The 25,787-nt window shown below is 42.9% G+C and overlaps 1 protein-coding gene across 2 annotated transcripts in view; it reads right to left on the reverse strand.

Moving 5' to 3' along the window:
- nkain2 (sodium/potassium transporting ATPase interacting 2) overlaps positions 1-10,273 on the reverse strand; it is a 66,846-nt gene extending 56,573 nt beyond the window's left edge. For both annotated transcript variants that reach the window (XM_071905889.1, XM_071905810.1), the window contains exon 1: positions 10,220-10,273. In XM_071905889.1, coding sequence (XP_071761990.1) covers positions 10,220-10,273 — 54 coding nt within the window. The remainder of the gene's footprint in view (positions 1-10,219) is intronic.
- Positions 10,274-25,787: the final 15,514 nt, after the last annotated feature.

A 25,787-nucleotide genomic window follows, 5' to 3' on the forward strand; every position in this document is an offset into this window, starting at 1 on the left:
GAAGTCCTGATATCTGTGGCTTTTATGTTTACAACATCAAGCAGGAGAGTGCTCATAATATATTCATGTGGTTGAGAAAAACCACCACATTGCAATTATACACACCAACACAACATGGTATCAAATCAAAAGGCCAGAGAGAGAGCGAGAGAGAGAGAGAGAGAGAGGAGGGTGTAAAGAGGACAGGTATTAGGAGAGGAGAGGAGAGGAGAGGAGAGGAGAGGAGAGGAGAGGAGAGGAGAGGAGAGGAGAGGAGAGGAGAGGAGGAACATGGACACTTGGGACTCTGTTGGGTTGTCAGATGCTCCTCTACAGATGACTGCTCACCATGACAACAGACCACCCTGCCTTATGCACACGGCCCATTGCTATCCGCTCCAGAGCAGTGTGAAGCTATGCTCGCCCTGCTACTTACTCTTTACAGTAGAGGCATTTACCTGCCATGCAAAGAATAAGTAAAATAAGTCAGCATTTGGGGATGCAATAATTTCAAGTAACTTTGCAAAGAACCGGAGCAAGAGACAAAAATCCAATGCTAAGAACTATAAAAGGATGGAGCAGTTGTGTTCCTGATCAGTGTCCCGGGATAGGAAGCAGAAGTTGTTTACATGATGACGACAGAGCAATTAAATAAATCCCTTAGCCTAAACAGAACCGATCCATTAGTCTAACCTGCGATAACATGCTTCACAGAACCACAAACACACTGCCCCTAAATAAACTGAAAGTCTCCTGGTGAGGCAGACAGTCAATAGCGCTGTAATTGTTTTGGGGGATTTCGAACACTGCAGACATAATTCACACAGCAGAAATATAACTTCTGCGCTGTGGTGAAAGACGCCGGCAAGTTAAAAGCTGTTTCCTGTTATTGGACGATTAGCCTGTTGGTTTCCAACCTTTTGCCTTAAGGCCCTGACACACCAGGCCGACGGTCGGCCGTCAGCCAATGTCGGGCCGTCGGTAAGCGTCTGTGTCCCTAGTTTTTGCGGTGTGTCCCGCACCGTTGGCACTAGTCGGACCCTGTCGGCGTCTTTTCGGCCGATTGAGCATGTTGAATCGGCGGCGGAGCCCGTCGGTGAGAGAGATCACTCTGATTGATAGTTCGTTGTTTTGCCTCTGGATGATTGGACTGATAAATTCCTTCAACATGTGGAACTGAACAGGAAAGAGCCGAGCAAAATATTTAAAATCGGAGGTTTCATTTATCTCCAGCTCTCGACACAGGTTCGGGAAAGCCCCTTGAGCCTGTCGCTGGAGTATCCATGATTTCACCCATTTAGTGCGGTTTCTCCTTATTTTTCGCCTCCGCCTCTTCCTTTCTTCTTCCACAACCAAAAGACCAAGGGCTGACAACGCCAGTGCCATTTGCAACTTCTTATCAGACATATGGTATGGAGAGTTATTTCCCCTCACGCAGGCGCAGAACGTACGTGCTAGTTGGCCGTCGGCTGTAGTCTTTGCGGTGTGTTCAAGTGCAACTTTCTGGACCAGACGCAGGCGACGTGAGGCGACGCAACAGTCGGCCTTCATCGCCGCTGGTTCTTTGATGTCAGTTTGGTGTGTCAGGGCCTTTACAAGCATCTACAGATAATGTGAACTAGCAAAGCTTGTCAAGGCTATTATGATTCTATTGTTGGTCTATTGGTTTCAACTGCATTGCTTCACTGTATGAAGACAAACAGACACGCGCAGAAACACACACTATTGTGTAATTTTAACGTAATTTTCAACTCATTCCTTTTTCAGGCTGTAGCCTAGATAGTGTCTGCTGGGACGAGAGCTCCAATCCAATCCAATTCAATACAACAAGCCTAAGGTAAACATAGTGTCCCCCATAAATGTTGCAGTGCCCCCTTTGGGCCAGCCAATGACAAGAATTAAAAATTCTGTTGTGTGAGTCACAAGGCGCACTGGGAGATGTACACAATTCAATAATGCAGCTTGAACACGGCAGGATATATAAAGTTTTCAGTGCCCAGTTCTACCAATCACTGTACATTTGTTTAAGCCACATCTCAACTGCCAGACCGCACAGTTCGCCCACGTTTCTTCAAGATCGGCCAGCGGTCTCCAAGGCATTGTGCTTGACTGACAACTGAATGCAAGGACGGAGCTAGATCCGCAGTCCCCCCCCGGTTAGATAAGAACACCAACACTACTTATTCAAAATGACCTCTGAACAATTTGATGTCAGACTGGAAAAACCAAAAGGTTCCAAGTCTAATCTAGGATTGATCTGGCACAATGAAACAGCTCAATAGGAGAGGTAGGTGAAAGCTTGTGTCAACCTTGTTTTGTACACAGACTCTATTGAGCTCACTGAATGAATTGCCAGTTAAGTCAATGGCCAAGGTGTGCCGGCTGCATTCCTTCAAGCAAAATGAAAGAAAGAAAGAGAGAGACAGAGGGGAGGGGAGGACAAAGAGACAAAGAGACAGATGGAGAAAAAGAAGAGAAAAATGAAATAAGCCAGAAAGAGAGAGAGAGAGAGAGAGAGAGAGAGTAGGCATATATAAAAAGACAGAGAACTGGAGAAAGAGAGACTGACAAATTGGAGACTACGAAAAAGAAAAGAGAGACAGAAAATCTATATAGTCAGAGTTGAGACTGTGTGGCCCTTGTAGAAAGTGATGTTGTACATAAAAGATAGCAAAGCCTTTTTATCTCACTGAGTTGTGACGATGAGGAGGTCTGAAGATTGTGTTTGTTGCCAGGAAGCAGGAACTCCATTCACTCTCAACTCAAACCGCTCAGCAAGTGGATTTTCTTCAAAACGCCAAGATTAAAAAATCTATGGCATGAGATAGATGTCACATTAAGAAATAGCTGAGAATGAACAAATAACAAATGATTTGAGACTTGAGACTGGAATGGATTTCCTTTCTGCAAAACTGCCTGATATGAATTTAAATGGACAATTTATTCCAATTTGCAGACTAATTCAATAGCAGCATGATACCATTACCAATAAATATGATTCTCCTTCATTTCAAATTGTGTAAAATTATGTTTTGTCACTAATATGAATGTCAAAATACCTTTTAATCAGGTTTCTGAGAAATCCAACAAGTAAACACGTATTTAAGATGCCAGTAAGATGAGTAGGCCTACCGACTTTACTGAGTTTCAGTGACTGCACAGTTTCCATTTTTGCAATCAGATCACTCTAATCCTGTTGCATGTAATCTGCTCCTCCCTCAATCCTGGTACAAACACACACACACATCACACGCGGCACAGATACCATATCTGTATTCGTGTCGTAGCTTCCAGCTACTAAATTATTCATTATGTCCCTCACTAGGGGAAATGTCACAGAAACGTACTGTCACAGACAGACACAAACACTGTCACAGATAGCCTATGGCCGCTGTACAAGTCCCACTTTTTATGCACTTTATGATCTTCATGGGCACTTGTACACATGAAACTCACTAAAGTATCCTTAGAGCGATGCAGATTAAGAGTGAAGATGTTTCCTCGGGAATTAGCATTTTACTAACGAAAATGACCAAAATGGCTTTGCCCTGCCAGCTAAGAGTTTGAACTGTCTGCTTGCTGCAAACTAATCTACCAGTTTCCAGCCACATCAAAATTCAAATTTATCATACACTAGTCCATAACATTCCATTCTTTGCTTCTTTCCTTTATATTCTTAAACAAACCATTCCATTCTAATCTATTTTTGGACAATCAATTCTATATTATTGACGGTGTATTAGGTGTAGGTGATGGTTTCAGAATTTCTGAGCTTAAAGTCAGAAATTTGTGAGAAAAAAACATTCTCAATCAAAACCTACCAACTTCATTAATTTCACTGTCTAGATAATGAACATGGCATTCATGTTGAGTGGTGTGGAGATGACTGAAGTGTTCCACTTGGCTGATCCTACCTTGCAAAATGAAGCAACGTGGTTCCTTGCCAAACATATGATTTTTCCAAGTCTTTTTTCTCGCAAATTTCTGACTTTAATCTCATAAATTCTGAGTTTTTTCTCGGAATATTACCCCCCTCTCCCCGGCTGCAGTAAAACAAAAATCACCTACAATGGCCCTAATAAGCAGTCATATATTCTACTCTATTATATCATGAATTATGATTTTACTCAACTGTAATTCTACAGCCAACCTTGCCTTGCAGGCCAGACAGTATCCACTCACAAGATAGTCTGGCTCACAAGGCTATAATCAAATATTCTATTCTATACACCTATTATTTTATTCTGCTCTACTCTGTTCAATTAAGTTTCAAACCAACAGCATAATTAACTTACCAACAACATAAACACCCACCACTACCATCTGCACCCAGCCCAATGATCCAGCCAATGAAGCGAGGCCATTGGTTGCCGTCCTGCTACCTATCATGCCATTGGTTGATTAGTCATCATCACTGCGACAGCAGCTGGTGGGTGTTTGGACTGATATAGCAACAAGAACCACAACCATTACCACAGAAAGTGAGTCACCAAAGGTATGTGCGTGTGTGTGTGTGTGTGTGTGTGTGTGTAGAAGTGTCGGTAAATACACACCGTCTGCTCTGCTATGATGTGTTTGCTGTGTTCTGTTTTGTTCCCTTCAACTCTGTTATCTTCTGCTCTGTTCTGTTCACAGTGCTGTGGTACAGCTCTCTACAGTTTCCTATGTCTTTTAAGTTTCTTCTGCCCTAATATCGCTGTTGTCATGTGAAAACCTCATAACTCTCTAATTTTGGTGATTCTCATGTTTTAGCGTCAGTTGAAGGATTACATGTTCCTCTATGGGTTGGGAGGCTCAAAGGGCTCTGTGACAAACACAAGAAAGAGAAGAGAGCGTCCTTTTTACTGAAGTGTCAGCACTTACGAAACCACAAAGGTTTTTCAGCGTGGCACATCTTCAAAATAAGCAAAATACTAAAGGCACAAAAGATGATATTGAATGCTCAAGGCACAAGAGTTAAGCGATGTGTTTCAACCGCTAAGGGTCTTCTTCAGGCTGTGCCAACAAATTGCTTAGGTGCGGCATATTCACTTGAGTTTTCAATGTTATCTATTGCACCTTTAGTATTTTGCTTTTGGGTGTGTTGATACTTCAGTAAAAAAAGACTCTCTTTGGATTATATGAGGACACTCTTCTCTTTTTTGTGTTTGTCGCACACCTCAGGGTGAGAATAGGTTGAGAAAATTCTACGATACTCGACCTTAGGAAACCGTCTCATAACTCAAAAAATTAAGTTAAAAGTTACGTTAAGTTAAATCAAGTTCAATTTTTATATTTTGGAGATGCAAGGTTTTCACCTGACAGCAGCGATACACTTTAATTATCTAGTGATTCTACGATAAATACAATGTGACAAGGTCAGTAATTAAAAGCTAAGTATAGTTTCATTACAGAAATTTAAAGAGACAGTGTTTCAGCTGAAGTACATAAGTCTCTTGTCTAATTATAACTTGCCCTCTTTAACCTGTTCTTGCCCTCTTTAACCTGTCATTCCATGAGTAAAACACAGTACAATAATATAGAACCTCTATTGAATGACTGGAAACTGAAAATCCAACATGAAAATGACAGCTTTATTAAGGTGCAGACTGGATTCATTTGATGTAGTCTGCGTTTTAGTGTTTCTTAAACCATGGATTGAGACCCAAAACGGGTCACGGGCCTGTCTCTGGTGGGTCCCCATAAGAGTAGTACTATGCTTTAAAGAGCCTGTTTCCCAAGTTTACACAAAATGTACACAAATTTGGATCACAAGCTGGAAAATTTGACCTGGTGTGACTGAACACTCTTGTTACACCATGACATCAGCTGTGTGGCAATGTGTAGTTGACCTATACCGCAGCCTGGATCATCTATCTCTCTGCTCAGCCAGCAGTGCTATCAGCTAGCTTCGCTATTAGCCTAGCTAATGGAGCAGGAAAAATATGTTAAGAGGAACATCAGACATCAGTTCCACTACATAAGACGCCCTGACCGTGATTGTTTTCTAGTCTGTGAGGTCAACTACAAAGTGGAAGCTGACATAGTAATAATGTTACCTCTGGCATGGGTCTTGTTGCCTAGCAGTGGCTGTTTCAACAAAGAGGAGGGTAGGTAGTGGGATTTCCACTGTAAATATTCAGCAGTGGTGGGTAACTACAGCAACAACACTACCACAACTGACGAAGACAGTGGGAAATATCTTTAAGTAAAAAAATATCATTGGCCCTTCCTCCCTCCAATGTTTAGAAGTGGCTCTTTTTATTAGGCCTGCACGATATGAGGAAAATCTGCGATGTGCGATAACATTGTTCAATATTGCGATGACGATATGACTGGCGATAAATAAACAAATATTGAAGTGTGCATATTAGCTATACAGTTCCTATGTCTTTCTGCTTTAATAGGTGCACTGCTAACATAGACCCCAAACATTGAATAGCCCTTGCCCACTGAATAAAGAAATGAAATAAATTATTTCAAACATGCTTTTATTGAACAAATGGCACTTGACCCAACCAAAAAAAAGAACATTCATTTAAATAAGACATTATAATTACAAGAAATTAAAGTTTAATTTCCCCTGCTCCCTTTAAAATATTTTCTTCTAAACTCAACAAAAACATTTCTTGAAATAAAAAAATTCATTAATTTAATTAAAATCTAATTAGGAAGATAATTTTGGGGTTAGCCTACATGATGGATCGTAGACCCTTGTGAGGAATTTTCTCCTTTAGCTTTGAGTGGGCTTAGTAAGTATTTTACATGGAAAATAGGAAAAGTGATAAAGTTTTTAGAAAGAAAAAAAAAAAACGTGTAAATAAGGATCATTAAATGTTAGTCTAGTGTCAAGTTTTTTGTTTTTTTTTGTTTATGGGGGGAGGAAATGTCACGGCACACCATCTCCCTATTGGCTGTCCTGCATGGCTGTCAGGCTAAGGGGGGGGAGGCGGGGGGGGGGGCTTACCTAATCACTTAGCCGGCGGAAGTTTGAAAGGGGGAGACACCGAACAGGTGTGGGGTTCGGGTTTTTTCTAAAGGCAATTTTGAGTGTCGTGACGGAGACGGAGGGTCCGTCAAGTTTTCCCCTCTCCTAACGGGGTTTTGTTTTCAAGTATTGTCCGCGTGTTACATGTCTACAAATGAACTGTCAAGTGAGCACCGAAGCTAAACGGTGTTGAACCACGGAGAGCGAGCTGGCGAGTGACGAGCACCGGATCAGTGCCGGGGCTGCGAGGCAACAGGTAAGCCCACATACCTTACCTTTAGCCTGGCAGCCGAACGCTCATCTCCGGGAATCACATGCACAGGCGACCGAGCCCTGGAAGCCCCAGACACGAGTGTTAATATCCTGAACAATAACAGTATGTTCCCGGGGTCCCAGGCTCCATCAAATGTTCGCATGCTGAGTGTGAATGCATGGCGCTTGTAAATAAAATGATTTTTCTTATTCATTGCGTTTCAGGCAGTCTTTTGCGATGTGTTTATCGCGCACGTTCATATTGCGATGACGATGAAAATACGATTTATCGGTCAGCACTACTTTTTATGAGGACATGGTTTCCACCATCAGGAGACACTCTGCCTAAATGGCTGCACCTATAACAAAGCTAACTGTGCATAGCCTCACTGTAGCATACAGTGGTGTCAGACTCTCAGCTCAGCCAGTGGTGCTTTCAGCTGGCTTAGCTATTACAACAGTTAACAGAGCACAACATGTTGTTGACTATGGCATAGCATTAGTTCCACTGCATTAGACACAATGACTATCACTGTGACAGCATCTCATTCAAAAGCACACACACACACACACACACACACACACACACACTCTCTCTCTTGTGCACTCTCTCTCACATACACAAATACGTAGTGGCATCCCCTTTCACAGCACAATAGTGTGTTTCTTATACAACTCAAGTGTCAAGCTCATTACGATTCTATTGTAGACGTGTTTACTTACATGGCTATCATTCTCCTTTTGAACGAACACACTCATAGCACTGTCCCATTTCACGGTACAATAGGCATTTTTACACACACACACACACACACACACACACACACACGCACACACACGCACACACACACACACACTCAAGGGTCAAAACCATTAATATCCTATAGTAAATGTGTTGATTTTCACATATCATTCTCTTTTGAAATGAATACACACACACACACACACACACACACACACACACACCATCATGGTGTTTGCAACAGTGTCCTATTCAACATGACAATAGGTCTTCAGTTTACACACATGCTTACCGTAAATGACTCCATAGGTTAAGACTGCTACAACACAAACACTTGCATTCCTGTTCATGCATACACACATGTATGTACACACACACACACACACATACAGTACACACAGTACAGCAGTGTTTGAAACAATGACCCACTCTACATCACAGTGGGACAGTTTATACTTCACACTTACTGTAAATGACTCATAGGTTAAGACAGATGAAGCACAAACACGTGTTAATACTCATGTACACACATGCATGGGCGCACACACACACACACACAAAGTGCACACACACTTAGTACACCCACGATTCACAGTGAGACCGGTAAAACCATTTGTGTTCACACTCACACACACACACACACACACACACACACGCCCCTTTCAATATCACAGTAGGTCTTCAGTTTACACACACACAGATATCCGCCCTCGGATATCTGTGATGTCCAAAGCATTCCAGGAGTTATTATGTGATGAAGTGTTGTAATTTGCCTTTTTGTTGTAGCCACTTTCCCTAAACCTGCCTGGTCTGCCTCTAGTGATTTCATACATTTCCCAGAATGACTTTCAACAACCCCCAGAGAACGGGCATGAACTTGTTCCATTCAGCTGTGGGTTATACATGTAGGTGGATGGAGAGAGCAATAATGACAGTGATAGCTTTAGTGATCCAATGGCAAGACGGCAACTTTTTCCAGTCAAGAACAAGAGAGAGTCGGGAGAGACTAGCCTACATCCTGAGAGCCGCGTCCCTTACTCAAAGTACAACATGTCTTGTGGCTGCATTGCATTCTGGTCTATTGAGGCTAATGTCAGTGGAGAAATTGGTATCTCTGCCTTTTCTACGATTTCTCCCTGTATGATTGTTGATTGTTGATGCAAAATTATGAATCTAGAAAGAGCATGAAGCCCTTGCTCTTCGATTCTGAGGGACTGACACCAAAACCTGACGTTTACGGTTGATGTTTTAGATCGTTGAGAAATTTCTCCTATTAAACTCCATTGTAGCTGCACTGGAAATATCTCTATTTGATGTCACGCCACCTATGTTTGGCTACTTATTCCCTGGAATAAGAAAAAAGCCAAATACCACCGAACAACAAAAATGCACCCAGGAACGCAAGGTACATCTCTAATAGCTGCTTTTTAACAGTGTTAGAGTGTTTTAAGGTGGATTTTTCCTTTGATGTAAATAACTTACGAGGCTGAAACTGATGAAAACATGTTCACTCACACGTCCTCATATGCACACACACACACACACACACACACACCCATCCCTCTCTGTTGTCTTGCCTGGCACCAGTTTCCATTGACACAGCTGGTGAGGAGAGAAAGCGAGAGAGACAGAGAGAGCGAGAGAGAGAGAGAGCGAGAGAGAGAGAGAGACAGAGAGAGGGATGGCAGCAGTTGTGGGTGTGTCTCTGTGATGTTAGCGATTCCATGACTAGATCAAATCCATCTCTCCTTCCCTCCATCCATCCATTTCCCATTACCACAGAATCAGTTTTACTTGCTCCACCCATCCCTCCCTTTCTCCCACTCTCTCCATCCATCTGTCCCTCCATCCATCCATCCACCCAAACTCAGTGTGGAGTCATAGTTCAACATCCACTCACTCATTCCTCCATCCAGCCTCCCATCCATCAATCTGTCCCCTAAACCAGATCCTACGTTGCATCATGACCTTTCTCACTCCTATTAATTCCTGAAGTGTGACCTTTCAGTCATCCATCCATCTTTTTTCTTCCTTCCTACCATCCATCCATTGCTTGCTCCACATTAACCTAGCAGTATAGAATAAAAACCTTTTAGTCATCCAAGTAAAGGCGACGTCTGCTCTGATTCCTTTTTTCGACTTTTGTTGAACTCTTTTTACAAGATTTTGACTTTGTGTAAAACCTTTCCTTTCTCTCCATCCGACTCTCCGTATCTCCATTCATCCATACTCCCATCCGTTCAGCCATCCACTTACAGGATCAATAATGTGAATCTTACCAGCTGCATGCCGCAGATGAAGGCCAAGGTGCACCTGCCGCTACAGCACCCCATGGTCTCCTGCTCCTCTCCAGCGGTCCACGTGGAGAAAACTCTCGGAAAACTCCCAATTCTCCACCTGGATCTCCAAATCCAAAACCCCCCGAGGGCTGGCTGGCTGGCTGGCAGCCCAGGCAGAGGCGCTCGCCGCTCGGCCTCAGAGAACAGAGCACAGCCCCTGTACTCTCCGGCGCTCAGGGGAATAATAGGCTACTACTTCATTCAAATGGGGGGTTGCTGACAAATAAACAGCCTGAAATGAAGCCACCTGGATCTGCAAAGCCCAGGGGTCAGGGCGCAGAGATGGAAGCAGGGCCGTGGGGACGATTCAATCTGCTCCGCAAATTATTCTTTTTGTTATCTGTATCCAAAGCGTGTGGCTATGTTGGCAAAAACCTTTCCAAGACCCTGCAATTCACGGTAGGGCTAAATTAAACACTGGAGGCTGGCAGTTTGGTAGCCTGATAAATTAGGCGTTGGTGCATTTTGCTTGATTAGTCAAACCTAAAGCCCACACACAATTAATTTAGGGGTTGCAGGGATACAATATATTTTTTTGATAATGTGGTTTTCCAGAGGAAAAAGTTTGAAAACAACCCTCGACTTGCCTTGACTAATTAAAACAAAAATATTCCTGCATTAAACTGCAAAAAAAAAAAGACTACACCCAGGTTTGCTTGTCCAGCCGTCACTAACTCGACTACAAAGTCCGGTCGACCATCACGTCGATTAGTCGTATCATTATCAACGCAAATATGTTAATAATAAGGCCCTATAACCACTGACACAAACACAGACAGGGCTTGAAAAGCAGAAAGAGCGGGTGAGATTAGCTGGATGTATTCCCCCAGATTAGACCCTCCCGTTTAATAATCTGATTAAACCCTACTTGGATTTGACGATAGAAATAGCCTAATTTGTCTCTGGGTGGAGAAACCAAGTGAAAGTGGCGGGGCCCCTCGCCTCCTTTCATAGACGAGCTGCTCTCCTCTCCTCCCCTCTCTTCTCAGGGGAAGTAACGGGCGTGTAGCAACATCCTTTCGGGTTCATTCACACCGTAAAAAAAAAAACACAAGGTTTATTATCCAGAATACAGCGTGTAGCCTATAATCCGGTGTCTTAAATGTCAGGATATCGCCGTTGGGTTCTCCAAATGTCTCCACTCAGAAAAGCGTGAGAGTGAAATTGTTGGCTATGATATTATGATCTGTCAATAGCCACTGGAAGCTGCTTTCGGTGCCTCGGTAATAAGTCCTCCTCCTCCCGTATACATCCTCCCATCACAGCCCCAGTTTCATAACACAACCGCCGTTTTGTCCGCCCGGTAGCCCGTTATCGGTTAATTCACTGCCGCTTTGGTTTCAACGGTTAAACCTCTATAACGGAAAAAAGAGAGAGAAAGGCATGTCCACAATTCGGATGGAGAGAAACAGAGTGAAATTTCAGGTCGGTTAAAAGAAAACGCCAAACGTGTAGGCTACGTTAAATGCGACTGACCCAATGTAACGTGCAAGTTAGTTTATCGTCTTGTCGGGGCTGTCTTCAAGACACGGAGTGAAAAGGGGAGACAAAAGGAACCGGGATGGACCGACGGACCGAGAGACAGCCGAGAGGAGCGTCTCTCGCCTGCCATCTGTCAAGTCAACCACCGTACAACAACAGTGCACTTCCGGTTGTAATTTTCAAAATAAAAGCGTCTATGATTAACAACGTTTTTTGTTTTTTTGTTTTTATACAAAGTAGGCTACCTCAAGTTGTCTGCAGGGGTGCAGTGGAAAGTAAACACACCTCAACTCAGTTTACACACTTTTTGATTTGCACAATAGCTCTTGACCATCCTTTTAATAGGCTGACATAAATCTTTATGGCATAAATTCATGGTAGGCTATACGTCATAATAAGTCAAGCAGATGTAGACTATGAGAACAGGGTCTTTACAGCAAAAAAACAAAAAAAAAACAACTTAATGTTTTGTTTTCTGAGCATGTTGTTGATATTTGTTTATATGAGTGGCTGTCTGTCTAATGATGATCACCAACGCCAACTGGAGGTCATAATTTACCCAGCTATTTTATTTGCCACTGCATCAGTGGTTGTCTGGTAGAGTTGTGTTTAAGTCAAATATTATTATCATTATTATTATTGTTATGGTAGTGGTGGTGGTGGTGTTAAAACTACCTGTCCATAAGGCATCGGGAAATATCAGGCACCATAACAGGCCCACAATTGTATGTAGATTTTAGTAGGCCAATCTACTTTAAAGCTTTTGTTTCACTTTGTATTTAATCTAATGATTCCACTGAACACTTTATCCTGTACACTCAGTACTTACATATTCTCTCTATTTTTTTTTTTAAGTGAACTGTTTAACACTTTTATTTTGAAGGCAAAAGCGCCGTACTTCCGGTCTTGTTCTTGCTTCCTCTGGCTGGCTTGATGCAGCTGATGTTCCGCTCGGCAGGGGAGCGGCGGGGCTCTATTCACTTGCTGAGGAGAGAGAGAGAGAGAGAAAAAGAGAGAAAGAGAGAGAGAGAGAGAAAGAGAGAGAGAGAGAGAAACGTAGCTTAGTTGGTCGGTGTGCAGCTGCTCAAGACCTTGGCCTTCAACCATTATTATAAATGAGATTAGCTCTCTCCCGCTCTCTCCCCCTCTCTCCCTCTCGGTGGGGAGTCGGGGCTGAATTGTGGCAGATAATTTTTTTGCTCATTTTTCATCCACTTAATTGAAGGATGAAGGGTCTCATAGTAACCTGGTATTAAGCGTAAATATTTAAAAAGATAACGATTATTTAAATTTCTACTCTAGTGTATTAAAAATAGCATATAGCTACTCATATAATCAATCATTAAGAGAGAGCCTGGGGTTAACACTTCAGATGGTGATTAGCTCGTTTTGGAATGACACTTCATTTAGTTCAATAGCTCTTTGTTGCCCCCACAGACTCTATAGAGCTCAGTGAAGGAACAGCATCAGCACTGTGCAGATTATAGCCAAACAGTACAACGCAATGCCATCTAAACTGTAAACATTTCAAAGAGTTTCTCCTAAATTAGAGGAGGGGAATCAGAGAGTGGGAGGGGGTGCAAATGTCACCACTGCCACGCCTATAAAATGGCCAGCAGTTGAAACAGACACAGAGGTGTAGAGGCTATCACTGGTCAGCTACAACATAATGGCCTGCTTTCTCCTCACCATCAATCTCTGTCACCGTCTACCCCTCCCACACACACACACACACACACACACACACACACACACAGGAAAACACACACTTTCTCTCTCACACACACACATACAAAGAAACACAGGCAGACTCGCATCCGCAAATACACACACACACACACAGCGGCAGGAGTGTAATTATGTTGCTAATCTTGAGTGACAATGGCATGTATAATGCCTGATTCCCTGGGGCCATGTGTCATGGCATCTGTTCATCCGTTCATCCGTTCATCCACCCATCCTTGCATTTATCCATCTCACCTACTTATTCATCCATCCATAGCCCCATCCACCCGTGTTGTTGCCTCTCAACTTCTCCTTTTTCCATTTGTCTTTCCCTCCACCTCTACTCTCTCTTTCCTCCCTTCTCTGTCATTTTTTTCCCCCTTTCTAATAGTCGCTGTAATATTCTGCCCTTCTTATTTTCCTTTAGTCCCACATCGTCTCCCCTTTCATGCTCTCATCGATCCATCCATCCATCCGTCCGTCCATCCATCTTTCAGTTGACTGTCACCTCACCAAAACAGCCAGAAATAGGTACGACTCAATACATGGCAATGAAGCTAATTTTGAATTCAATTGGGAAAAATGAGAGACAGACACAAATGGAAAAAAAAGGAGGCAGAGAGAGAGAGAGAGACGGAGAGAGCTTGATGTGAGGGGGAGAGAGACATTGGGAAGAAAAGGGAGAGAATGAGAGAGAGAGAGAGAGAGAGAGAGAGAGAGAGGTCAAACAGAGACAGACAGAAAAAAAGGGAGAGACTGACAAAAAGAGAGAGAGAGAGAGAGAGAGTGACAGAAAGAGAGACAGAGATACAGTTCCGTCCAGATAGTGAGATGGATAGTGAGTGTTTATTACTTTATCTGTCTGGACCAGATGTCACCAGATGTCTCCTGCTGCCTGCCTACCTCAACCACACACACACACACACACACGCACACGCACACGCACAAAGAAAACATACAGACTTTCTGCCACCCTGACATGCAATACCTTCTACACCTTGTCCTATCTGTGAATAATCTAACTGCAGAGCCAGGTAGTGGAAAATAGCCAATATGAGTGTGGAATCTCAGTTACAGCGGCTGAACCACTGAAGGCTCATATCCGCTGTTTACACCTCGTAAATTTACGATAGACACAATTTGGAGATAGACACAATTTGAGATGGAGAGAGAGAGAGAGAGAGAGAGAACGAGAGAGAAGCTGAGAGTGAGACAGAGGCAGAAATAGAAACAGAAATGGGGAGAGACAAAGAATTGAATGCTACCCTTTTTTTTTATTGCAAATTGAGGTGTTACCATTTCAATGCTCTGGCAATGGAAGAAATCTCTTATCGTGCCAATAAAGCTTATTTGAATTTGACAAAGAGACAGTGAGAGGAGGGAGAGAGGGGCTGGGGATGGACAGACTGAGGGTGAGGAAGGAAGAGAGAAGAAGAAGAAGAGAGAGAGAGAGAGAGAGAGAGAGAGAGAGAGATACAGTTAAAGCCATTAGCAAGAGTTGAACCGACCACATTGTGAGTCTCTCTCTCTCTCTCTCTCCCTCTCTCTCTTTCTCTCTCTAGATACACACATTATGCCACAGACCCCCATTTGAAATGACTTTGTCCCGGTTAACATTTTTGTTGATTTAGCACTGAATCATGTAAGTGTCTACAGTGTATGTGGGGATATAATAGTGGTGAAAGTGAAAGCTTTGATTAGACCAGTCACTCTAATTCATGCTCTGTTGCTAGTGAATTTAATTAGAGTCGAATTAAATGATTCCTCATTTTGCTGCAGTTAGGACCTCCTGGAGCCCCCTCAAGGACCCCTTTGGGTCCCTGGACCTCACTATGTGAACCACTGGTCTTCGCCCTTCAAAAACTAGTCTATGGAATTGTTAACTGTGTATAAGTTCAAAACAATGCACAGTGCATCAGAAGAGGAAAAGAACCCGCACACTGTTGTAAAAAGGGATAGACAGATAGACAGATAGATAGATAGATAGATAGATAGATTGATTTATGTTTGAGAATTAAACCCATTTCATATAATAAGGAAATGAGCTTATCCAGGTTAATTCAGATTCATAATCAGAATTGCTTTATTTCACAACGTGCAATGGCTGCACAAGGAATTTGACCGGGTTAATTGGTGCTGACACATCAATAAGCAGTTACATAATACAAGATACAGCAGTGGATAATAAGACGCTATTGTGTTTGTGGCCACCTGTTGCAGCAGCTCTCACATTTTTGCAGTAGTTTGATGGCTCTTCAATTGTGGGATGCATTCGTGAGGGTGAGGAGGCTCCGTACAGGAGCCTGGTGGAGAGCTTCACTGTGTGAGGACCATTTGCAGCTCAGCGTCAGTAAGATGAAGGAGCTGGGAATGGATTTCAAAAGCCAAATGTTGTCAGACAAGAAATATAATTCCGCTCAGTAAGTGGTGTTACGGCTAATATTGAAGTGCAATCGGAACCAGTGGAGATGTGAAATGGATTCCACATTCAACACAACTCACCACGTAAGAATACACCAGAAACAGTTATTCCTCGTCCTTATGCGCCGTTTGGGGTTGAATACGATTCTGTGCTGCCTAAAGATTCTATTCACTTTTTCTATTCAGAGCTATATTCACACTAAGTGAGATGTCTATTTCACAGAGGCCTTTTCCGTCTCGTCCATGGAACATTTTTACAGCACCAAGGCCACATGAAACCCTTGTAACATCAAAAACAAAACTTGTCAGGGGAACATTCTTGTTTTTCAGTACGACACCCATGCATTTTTGAAATTACACAATGGGACTTTAAACATCAGCTCTAGTGTGTGAAACATGCTTAACCCGTAAAGGGCCACATCAGCCTTCAATTGAAGGACAAAACATGACATCCACATTCACTGGAGTTACAAGGTTTTCATACAACAGCAGGGAAAACAGTAAGGGTGACAATATAATGAATGTCCTGTTTGAAATAGACTATTGTACTCTTGGGAACATGTAGTTCTGATCGCTACAATACCTAAAGGACTGAATACTCCTTTTGTGTGCAGCACAGAAAATACAGTCCCAACAGATAGTGTACACCAGCAGGGATGGATCTGCGCTATCGCTTCACCCAATATTATCCTGCTCAAAACCTGGCCTTTATGACTAATTGGTTGTTAAATAATTTGAGAACAACTGATTGTAGTGACACAGTTGATCGATCCCTGTGATTGGTTGATTCAACGAGTGGGCGTTCCAAACAGAAAAACATCATTCCTCACTCATTCCTGACTCTAAGTAGCCGTTTACAACAGAACAGCCTGCCAGACTGATTGGTAATATACTCTAGTTAGGAACAGGATAATTTCTTACAGGATTTCACGACGGTAATTCACTGTTATCGTAAATCGCTTTAAATACAAATAACCCATGAGAAAAAGCACACCTGTATGTATTCAGGGCTGGGGAAAAAAAACACCTATAAAATGTGGCTCATCATACATTCCCATGCTTAAAACTGTAATCAGTAAGAATCTATTGAATTACTCCATTTTAATGTTGTAATCTGATTATCTGTCAATTTAAAGACTGTTATTTGGACATCATTTTTAATCTACCACCATAGCTAACCTGTTTCAAGCTGCATAAAATGACATTATTCTCACAGTAAAATTTGCTTTCCGGAATACAACAGTCACCCTTTTTTTCAAAGTATCTATAGTGTAACTTTTATCCCCTATAATTGTTACAACTGTTCAATTGTAACCACATTACTGTAATCCCACTATGTTATCTGTCACCACCAACCCTGGTTACACTAGACCAGTGGTTCTCAGTGGGGTCCGGGGACCACCAGGGGTCCCTGAGGGGGTTCTAGGGGGTCCCCAGCAAATTGATGAATTGTTAAACTTCCCCATTATTTCATTTACATGAAGTTAACACAATTAGAGAATGTAGAAGAATGACTATTTTGATCATAGTTTCACTGTTATCTCTCTACCTACAATACAGATAGTCATGGAATTCTGGACAAAATCATATCGAACAATAAAAATGTTCTCAGACTTGGGTGCGAGAGAAAAAATCTCATCAAATAGGGGTCTGTGGCTCTAATGTGAACTAAATTAGGGTAAAAACACTGCACTAGACTACCTAACAGTGACCGGCTAACAGTAATTTTCCATTTTTCCAGGAATCCATGTTTTGTTTTGTTTTTTATTTGACTTTGTAAAATGCAGATTAACAGAATTTAGTCCACTAACCTACTAGCCTTCAGCATTTTATTCAATTTACCTTGCATTGCAAGGACATGAAAGTACCATTGCAAGACAACACAGCCAGCAGCATCAAACAAAATTAGAAGTGTCCTTTATGGACCCGTTTTAATCTTATCACAACCAAAATTTGGGTCCAGAGCAAGTATTCGATAAAGCATGGGTACATGCTTCTAGTGGGCTACCATGCAGAAAACAAAGACAGCCTGGGAGGGTTTTTACATTTTTTTCTCCATCTCCGTTGTGTGGAAATAGACATTTGTGCCATGAATCACACACTAATTTGGGTTTTATTTGTGCTCCCTGTCTGAGGAAGCGTTTCTCCTTCTCAATAGGCTGGCCTCAAGTGTGTACTGTGTGTGTGCAAACCTGTGTGTGTATTCACTTGAGTGTGTGTTCTTCTACAGTTATGAATCTATGTGTGTGTGTGTGTGTGTGTGTGTGTGTGTGTGTGTGTGTGTGTGTGTATGTGTGCATGTGTGTGTGTGAGGTGTGTGTGTATGAGAGTGCATGCATGGATTCATGTGTGTCTGCCTGGAGGCAGAACTATGAGTGCTATTAGCTCTGGATATTGCAACCAACAGTAGCTCACAGGAGCTCAATACAATTCAATGCTTTATAAAGATGAATGCATTTGCCTCTCTATACAGAGCCTAGTCTAAATGTAAAATGTATATCACAATAAGCCTTAAGTCCTAGTATTGAATCTAGGCCTTGGGTCAATTTCTTTTCAATACAGTCAGTTCTGCAGCAACAAAACTGTATTATTCTGATGATGAAACATTCATTCTTAATAATTTCTTAATAGGGTAGGATGGCCTTTTCGCTCTAACCCTTTCATGACTGCTATCTATCTCCACAAGGCAGAAATAACACAAGAAAATCTTTTGAAACTAGAAGGGCACTCGGAGAGCGCAGGCCTCCGCCAAGGTTCGTGCTATTATTGCTTGTTCGTGAGTCGGATCCGGATCCGCTCCAAAATTTAATGGGTTCTTCCTTGGCCCATGCTACACCCTTCCACGAAGTTTCATGAAAATCGGGCCAGTAGTTTTTCCGTAATCCTGCTAACAGACAAACAAACAGACAAACAAACGGCACCGAAAACATAACCTCCTTGGCGGAGGTAATAAAGAAACCTTCACCTGTGAGTTCCTGTGTAACTGCTATGTAACTACTAAATCACCCCAAAATGGATTTACTATTTAATTCCATGAATCACAGGCTAATTTATCCTTTATTAGAGTTCAATGTGTGTGTGCGCTCGCATGCGTACGTGTGTGTACTAGTGCATGTGTGTGTGCGCTTGTGTCTTTGTCCTGCCTTATATCTGCATACGTTTGTGTGTTTTTGCTTGTACATGCACACTTGTGTATGTGCTGTGTTTATACAAGCGTACGTGCATGTGTTTTAATTTTGTATGTTGTAAGAGCAGGTTTCAGTTTTTTTTAAATAGTGGATGTGTCATCATGGAACTAGACATTACATGTGTGTGTGTGTGTGTGTATGCGGCAACTCTGGGGTCTGTGCTGCAAAGTGCTGCGAGGCTCAGACGGGCTATGTGCTTATTCTAATTAAGACGGAGTAAACTGGGACAGAGTATTTCCAAACTTAGTCAAATGGGACAGAGCATTTACAACCCCAGCCTTTAATGATGTAATGAAGGAGATCAGACAGGGAGCGTGAAGAGAGAGACACACAGAGAGAAAAGGCGACAGAGAGTAAGGGAGAGAAGTGATCGGAGCAAGGAAGAGAGAGATGCAGAAAGAGAGCAGAACAGAGAGAGAGAGGAATACAGAATGAGATGAGAAAGATAGAGTGGGGAGAGATTGGACTGAGGGAAAATAACAGATAGAGCGGGATGAGAGAAAGAAGAAGAATGAATAAAGTGTGCAGCAGCGCAAGAGGGAAAAGGGACAGAGATAGAGAGGAAGAAGAGATAAATAGAGGGAGGAACAGTACAACAGGGTGACCAAGCATAGAGCAAAGAGAATGAAAGGCAGAGAGAGAGATGAACAGAGAGAAAAGGAGAGAAGAGATGAAAAGAGAAGGACATTGATCGGTTAAAAATGCATGAGTGTCTGGTGCACAGCTCTACATTTCTAATGCCGTCTGACCAGCCAGTCTTAACCAGAAACACCCTCTGTCTGTCTGGCTGCTTTTACATCATTTACTGTACTGAGGCAGTCAGTAAATAAGTCAGCAAATAAGTCAGTTAGTCTATCAGTCAGTCAGTCAGTCAGTCAGTTAGTCAGTCAGTCAGACAAACAGTAACTCAGTCTGTCAGTCAGTTAGTCAGTCAGTCGGTCAGACAAACAGTAAGTCAGTCAGTCAGCCAGCCAGTCAGTCAGCCAGTCAGTCAGTCAGTCAGTCAGTCAGTCAGTCAGTCAGTCAGTCAGACAAACAGTAACTCGGTCTGTCAGCCAGCCAGTCAGTCAGTCAGCCAGTCAGTCAGTCAGTCAGTCAGTTAGTCAGTCAGTCAGACAAACAGTAACTCAGTCTGTCAGTCAGTTAGTCAGTCAGTCGGTCAGACAAACAGTAAGTCAGTCAGTCAGTCAGCCAGCCAGTCAGTCAGTCAGTCAGTCAGTCAGTCAGCCAGTCAGTCAGCCAGTTAGTCAGTCAGTCAGTCAATCAGTCAGTCAGTCAGTCAGACAAACAGTAACTCAGTCAGTCAGTCAATCAGTCAGTCAGTCAGTCAGTCAGTCAGTCAGTCAGCCAGTTAGGCAGTCAGTCAGACAAACAGTAACTCAGTCTGTCAGTCATTCAGTCAGTCAGCCAGCCAGTCAGTCAGTCAGTCAGTCAGTCAGTCAGCCAGTTAGTTAGTCAGTCAGTCAATCAGTCAGTCAGTCAGTTAGTCAGTCAGACAAACAGTAACTCAGTCTGTCAGTCAGCCAGTCAGTCAGCCAGTTAGTTAGTCAGTCAGTCATTCAGTCAGACAAACAGTAACTCAGTCAGTCAGTCAATCAGTCAATCAGTCAGTCAGTCAGTTAGTCAGTCAGACAAACAGTAACTCAGTCTGTCAGTCAGCCAGTCAGTCAGCCAGTTAGTTAGTCAGTCAGTCATTCAGTCAGACAAACAGTAACTCAGTCAGTCAGTCAATCAGTCACTCAGTCAGCCAGTTAGTCAGTCAGTCAGTCAGTCAGTCAGTCAGTTAGTCAGTCAGTCAGTCAGTCAGCCAGTTAGTTAGTCAGTCAGTCAATCAGTCAGTCAGTCAGTCAGTTAGTCAGTCAGTCAGTCAGTCAGTCAGTCAGTCAGTCATTCAGTCAGACAAACAGTAACTCAGTCAGTCAGTCAATCAGTCACTCAGTCAGCCAGTTAGTCAGTCAGTCAGTCAGTCAGACAAACAGTAACTCAGTCAGTCAGTCAATCAGTCACTCAGTCAGCCAGTTAGTCAGTCAGTCAGTCAGTCAGACAAACAGTAACTCAGTCAGTCAGTCAATCAGTCAGTCAGTCAGTCAGTCAGTCAGACAAACAGTAACTCAGTCAGTCAGTCAATCAGTCAGTCAGTCAGTCAGTCAGTCAGTCAGCCAGTTAGTCAGTCAGTCAGTCAGTCAGTCAGTCAGTCAGACAAACAGTAACTCAGTCAGTCAGTCAATCAGTCAGTCAGTCAGTCAGTCAGTCAGTCAGCCAGTTAGGCAGTCAGTCAGACAAACAGTAACTCAGTCTGTCAGTCATTCAGTCAGTCAGTCAGTCATTCAGTCAGTCAGTCAGTCAGTCAGTCAGTCAGTCAGTCAGTTTAGAATAGAATAGAATAGAATAGAATAGAATAGAATAGAATAGAAGACCTAAATCTTCTTTTATAGAAAAACCTTTTTTACAATTGTTTTACTTCATTTTACTTCAATATCCTGTTGTGGTTTTTATTGCTCTTATTTTGGCTCTGCTTTCATTCAGCATTGTTCTATTGTTTTGATTTTTACTGACATTTATCGGCTTTGGTTGAATTGTTTTTCTGTCTTTTTTTATTTCTCTTTCCTGTGCTCTTGCCTGATTTTATTACCTCTGTTTTACTTCCTTGTCTCTGTAAAGCACTTTGGAACTTTGTTTTGAAAAGTGCTATATAAATAAAGTTATCATTATTACCTCCGCCAAGGAGGTTATGTTTTCGGTGCCGTTTGTTTGTCTGTTTGTTTGTCTGTTAGCAGGATTACGGAAAAACTACTGGCCCGATTTTCATGAAACTTCGTGGAATGGTGTAGCATGGGCCAAGCAATAACAGCACGAACCTTGGCGGAGGTCTGTGCTCTCCGAGTGCCCTTCTAGTTATTACTGCATTAGACTAGACTAGAATAGAATAGAATAGAATAGAATAGAATAATCAAATTCAGCAAAACGTGACATATATAATTTCAAGGATAACTCAAGCTGGCTTCACAGTTGATGTTGCAGTTATTTCCCCTGGTTAATATTCAGTCAGTCTATGTAACTGTCTAAGTGTTACTCCCTGAGCTCTAATTGTTATTCCTGACGGTGTGACTTTAATTTTCACTACCTCCCTCCTCTCTGCCTCGCCTCCATCTGTCTGGCCTGCCTCTGCCAATACTGCGTTTGTGTGAGTGTGTGTGTGAGTGTGAGTGTGTGTGTGTGTGTCCTGTATAATTACCATCAGGTTTCCAGGTCTGTGAGCTTGTATCAACATGCAGGGTGGTTTGGCTACTCTGATAGAGTGCCAGTATGACAGAAAGAACCACACACACGGTAGATTAGAGTCAAGATGAGAGGCTTTTCACTTCCTGGCCCAGCCACAAAGTCAAAAATTACTCCAGACACACGCGGGCCATCCAGGTACTTGTCAGGTACACCTGAACTGACCAGCACTCCTGTCGTCTCCTTTTAAGCCTGTTGTTGATTCTTACACAGCCAAATGTGTCTGTAAAAGCCAATGTGGATAACATCATGAAAGGCCAACACAAATTTAAAGTAGATGTTTAGATTTGGGTAACCGACAACCTGAAAATATGTTTCTTGGATGGGAATCTATGAGTGTGGTTGTTGTATTCCATGAACTTTGTTTCACATTGTAGAGCTAACAACATTTTTGTATATCTTATATACAATTATATATGTTAATTTGCAGTATCTAGGACAGTGAGTGTGTACCCTTGTGTTTCCTAGCTGGGTTGCATGTCACCCTTCCCTCTCTTTCTCACCTTTCCTGTCTCTATACACTGTTTACTGTCTGCTTCTTCTTACTGTAAAAAAATCAATGATCATTTTCCATCTCTGCTTTTTAAAAATCACTTGGATGTGACAAGCATGTGACAGACACAGATATAGTCATCAAATTTTGCGGCACAGTAGGGGAGAACATGGCAAAGAATGGAAGAACTAGTTTGCGTGTTGTTTTTACTGTGAAACAGTATAATTACTTTTAATAGTCTCTTGACATTACACTAATATTCATATTCTATTCTATTCCATTCTGGCTAATTATCACTTCAAGACAAGCAATAGGCTCATTGGCTTTAGTGGATTCCATGCTAATACACACATCAGCTCCACTGGAAGTGGCTGACATAATTATATGAAACAGCAAGTCATTTTTCCTGGCCAGCATGCTTGGTGTATGTACTGTATGTGCGTGTGTGTGTGTGTGTGTATCTGAATGCTTCTGCATGGATGCTTCTGTTTGTGTGTGTGTGTGTGTGTGTGTGTGTGTGTGTGTGTGTGTGTGTTATCCCATCAGTAGTATAGCTGTGGGCTGGTTTACATTTGCATAATGAAGTCAATAACACTGGCCTGGGAGGGAGCATGGTGACATTATTACTAATTTAATAAGAAGAGTTTGTGTGTATGTGTGTGTGTGCGTATGTGTGCGTGTGTGTGTGTGTGTGTGTGTGTGTGTGCGTGTGTGTGTGTGTGTGTGTGTGTGTTTGGGGAGGGAGATAAATGAAGACGGCGAGGGAGAGAGAGATCGAGAGAAGCTAGAAAGGGAAGGAAGGAGGGGGGGCAACAAGAGAGATGAAGATTGACAGAGGGGGATTGAGAGATACATGGAGACAGGAGGTGGAGAGACAGAAAGAGAGGGAGGGGGAGAGAGGGGAGGCGAGTAGTGGAACAAGAATGGGTGAGAGAGAGAAAAGGGAAGAAAAAATGGGAGACAAAGGAGGAGAAGGAGGGGGAAAGACAAGACAAGAGAAAGGGAGGAGCGGTGAGGGTGGGAGGGAGAGAGAGGGAGAGAAACAGATGAGATAGAGAGAGAAAGTAAGGATGAGAGAGAGGGGTTCAGTGAAGAGGGAGACAGGGAGGAGTGCAGAAGAGAGAAAGATAGAGAAAGAGAGAGAGGACAAGGAAAAGAGAGTGTGTGGGTGTGAGATATATATATATATATATATATATATATATAGAGAGAGAGAGAGAGAGAGAGAGAGAGAGATAGAGAGAGACTGAGAGAGAAACACAGAGTGCTAGGGAGAGAGAGAGAGACGAGTGTTGTGTTCTTCAGTTCTGTTTTAATCACACACCCTCTGTCCTCACTGTCCTCTGCTGGTAAAAGGCCTACAGTCATCAACACTCCAAGAGGAGGCTGCAGCCGCATGGCAGGATTACTAACAGGACATGCGGCCCACGGGCCCCGTGGCCCCTGACCCCCAAGGGCCCAAAATGAATTTGTAATTGAAAGCTACTACAGGGAACTTTTTGCCTTGAGGCAGCCAAGTGTACTGAAAGTCCTGACCTCGTCCGCCTCAGTTGGGCAAGTTCACGCCCCAAACACTTGTCACTCATCTTGATGAGCGGTCTGACAAACTCTGTGGGACAGTCTGGCACCGCTAGCTTGCTATGTAGAAAGCAAACCGGCTAACATCCTACCTGTCTAGCGGTATAGAAGCCAGCGCTGCGCCGCTTCTTTTCATCTCCTTCACATGCTGACAGCGTGGAAAAGCAACGCTGATGTTCACCCGTGTTTTTTAACAGGCCTCGTCTGCAGCATGTTTAGTTTTGCTGTACTTTCTTGCTTTACTGCTTTCCACCATTGCTGTTGTTGCTATGAATCCCCTGCACTGTGGCCGCTAGCCTCAACTGGATAGCTACAATCCAGATCACTGCATATTTCCTCAGCTATCTCCAGTAGACGTACAGTGATAATTCACAATAATCCAGATGTGTGTGGCTCCCCAGCAGGTACAGGTGGGTACTTGAGGTCTGGGTTAAGAAACACTGCAGTAGAAACACCAAAATATAGTTGGTTTTAAGGTTTTAAGTTTTAGTGCCGGCGGGGTAAAACCCACACAAGGACACAAAAACCCTCGCAGAGGTGCTTTATTGGTGAATAAGGAACACAGAAGAGCTTAATCAGGCTGGCTGAGCGTGGAGAAGTGAGTAGGAAGCCAGGGGATCCAGGGAGCGGGGGCAGGTAAGGCGGCCAAACCACAGTGAAGGTGCGTAGATGACGACAGGTAGGCGGCACAGTCATCCTGGCGGTCTTGGGCATCATAGTGTGGGAAGACAGAACAAGCAGGCGATATAAAGCGGTGCTAGCTGTGCAGCAGCTCACCTTGGACTGCCTTCCCCGTTCCTTTTGTAGGCCACCCGGGTGATTGCTGACGAGCTGCAGCTGTGTCCCCGGGCCCACAGGTGTGTGCAATTGTAAGGCCCTGCCCTGTTTTCCTGGGGAGCCGTGTGTGGCTGCTGTCGCTGTCCGGGGTGCTGAACCTCTGCAGCTGCTTGTGGAGCGGAGCCGGTCCTGCGTCCTGGCGGCACACAGGAAGACTAAATATAAGCTCTTTGTCTAACCTTGCATGATTCGGAGTAAAAAAAGAGCAAGAATTGTTCTCTCTGAAACTACACTAGTCAAAGGTTTGACACACCTGATTGAATGTACTATGTTTTTCATTATCTTAAAGCCATTTTGATCTAAAGGCTTAAAATATAAGATATTTTTGATTTGTTTAACACTTTTTTTGGCCACTGCATAATTCCATTTGTGTTATTTCATAGTTTTGATGTCTTTACTGTTATTCTAAAATGTGGAAAATAGTTAAAATAAAGACAAATGCGTGTGTCCAAACTTTTGACTGGGAGTGTACTTTCAGTTAAGATACACACTTGTGGAGGCAATG

Source organism: Centroberyx gerrardi, chromosome 18 (assembly GCF_048128805.1).
Source record: "Centroberyx gerrardi isolate f3 chromosome 18, fCenGer3.hap1.cur.20231027, whole genome shotgun sequence".
Lineage (NCBI taxonomy): Eukaryota > Metazoa > Chordata > Actinopteri > Beryciformes > Berycidae > Centroberyx > Centroberyx gerrardi.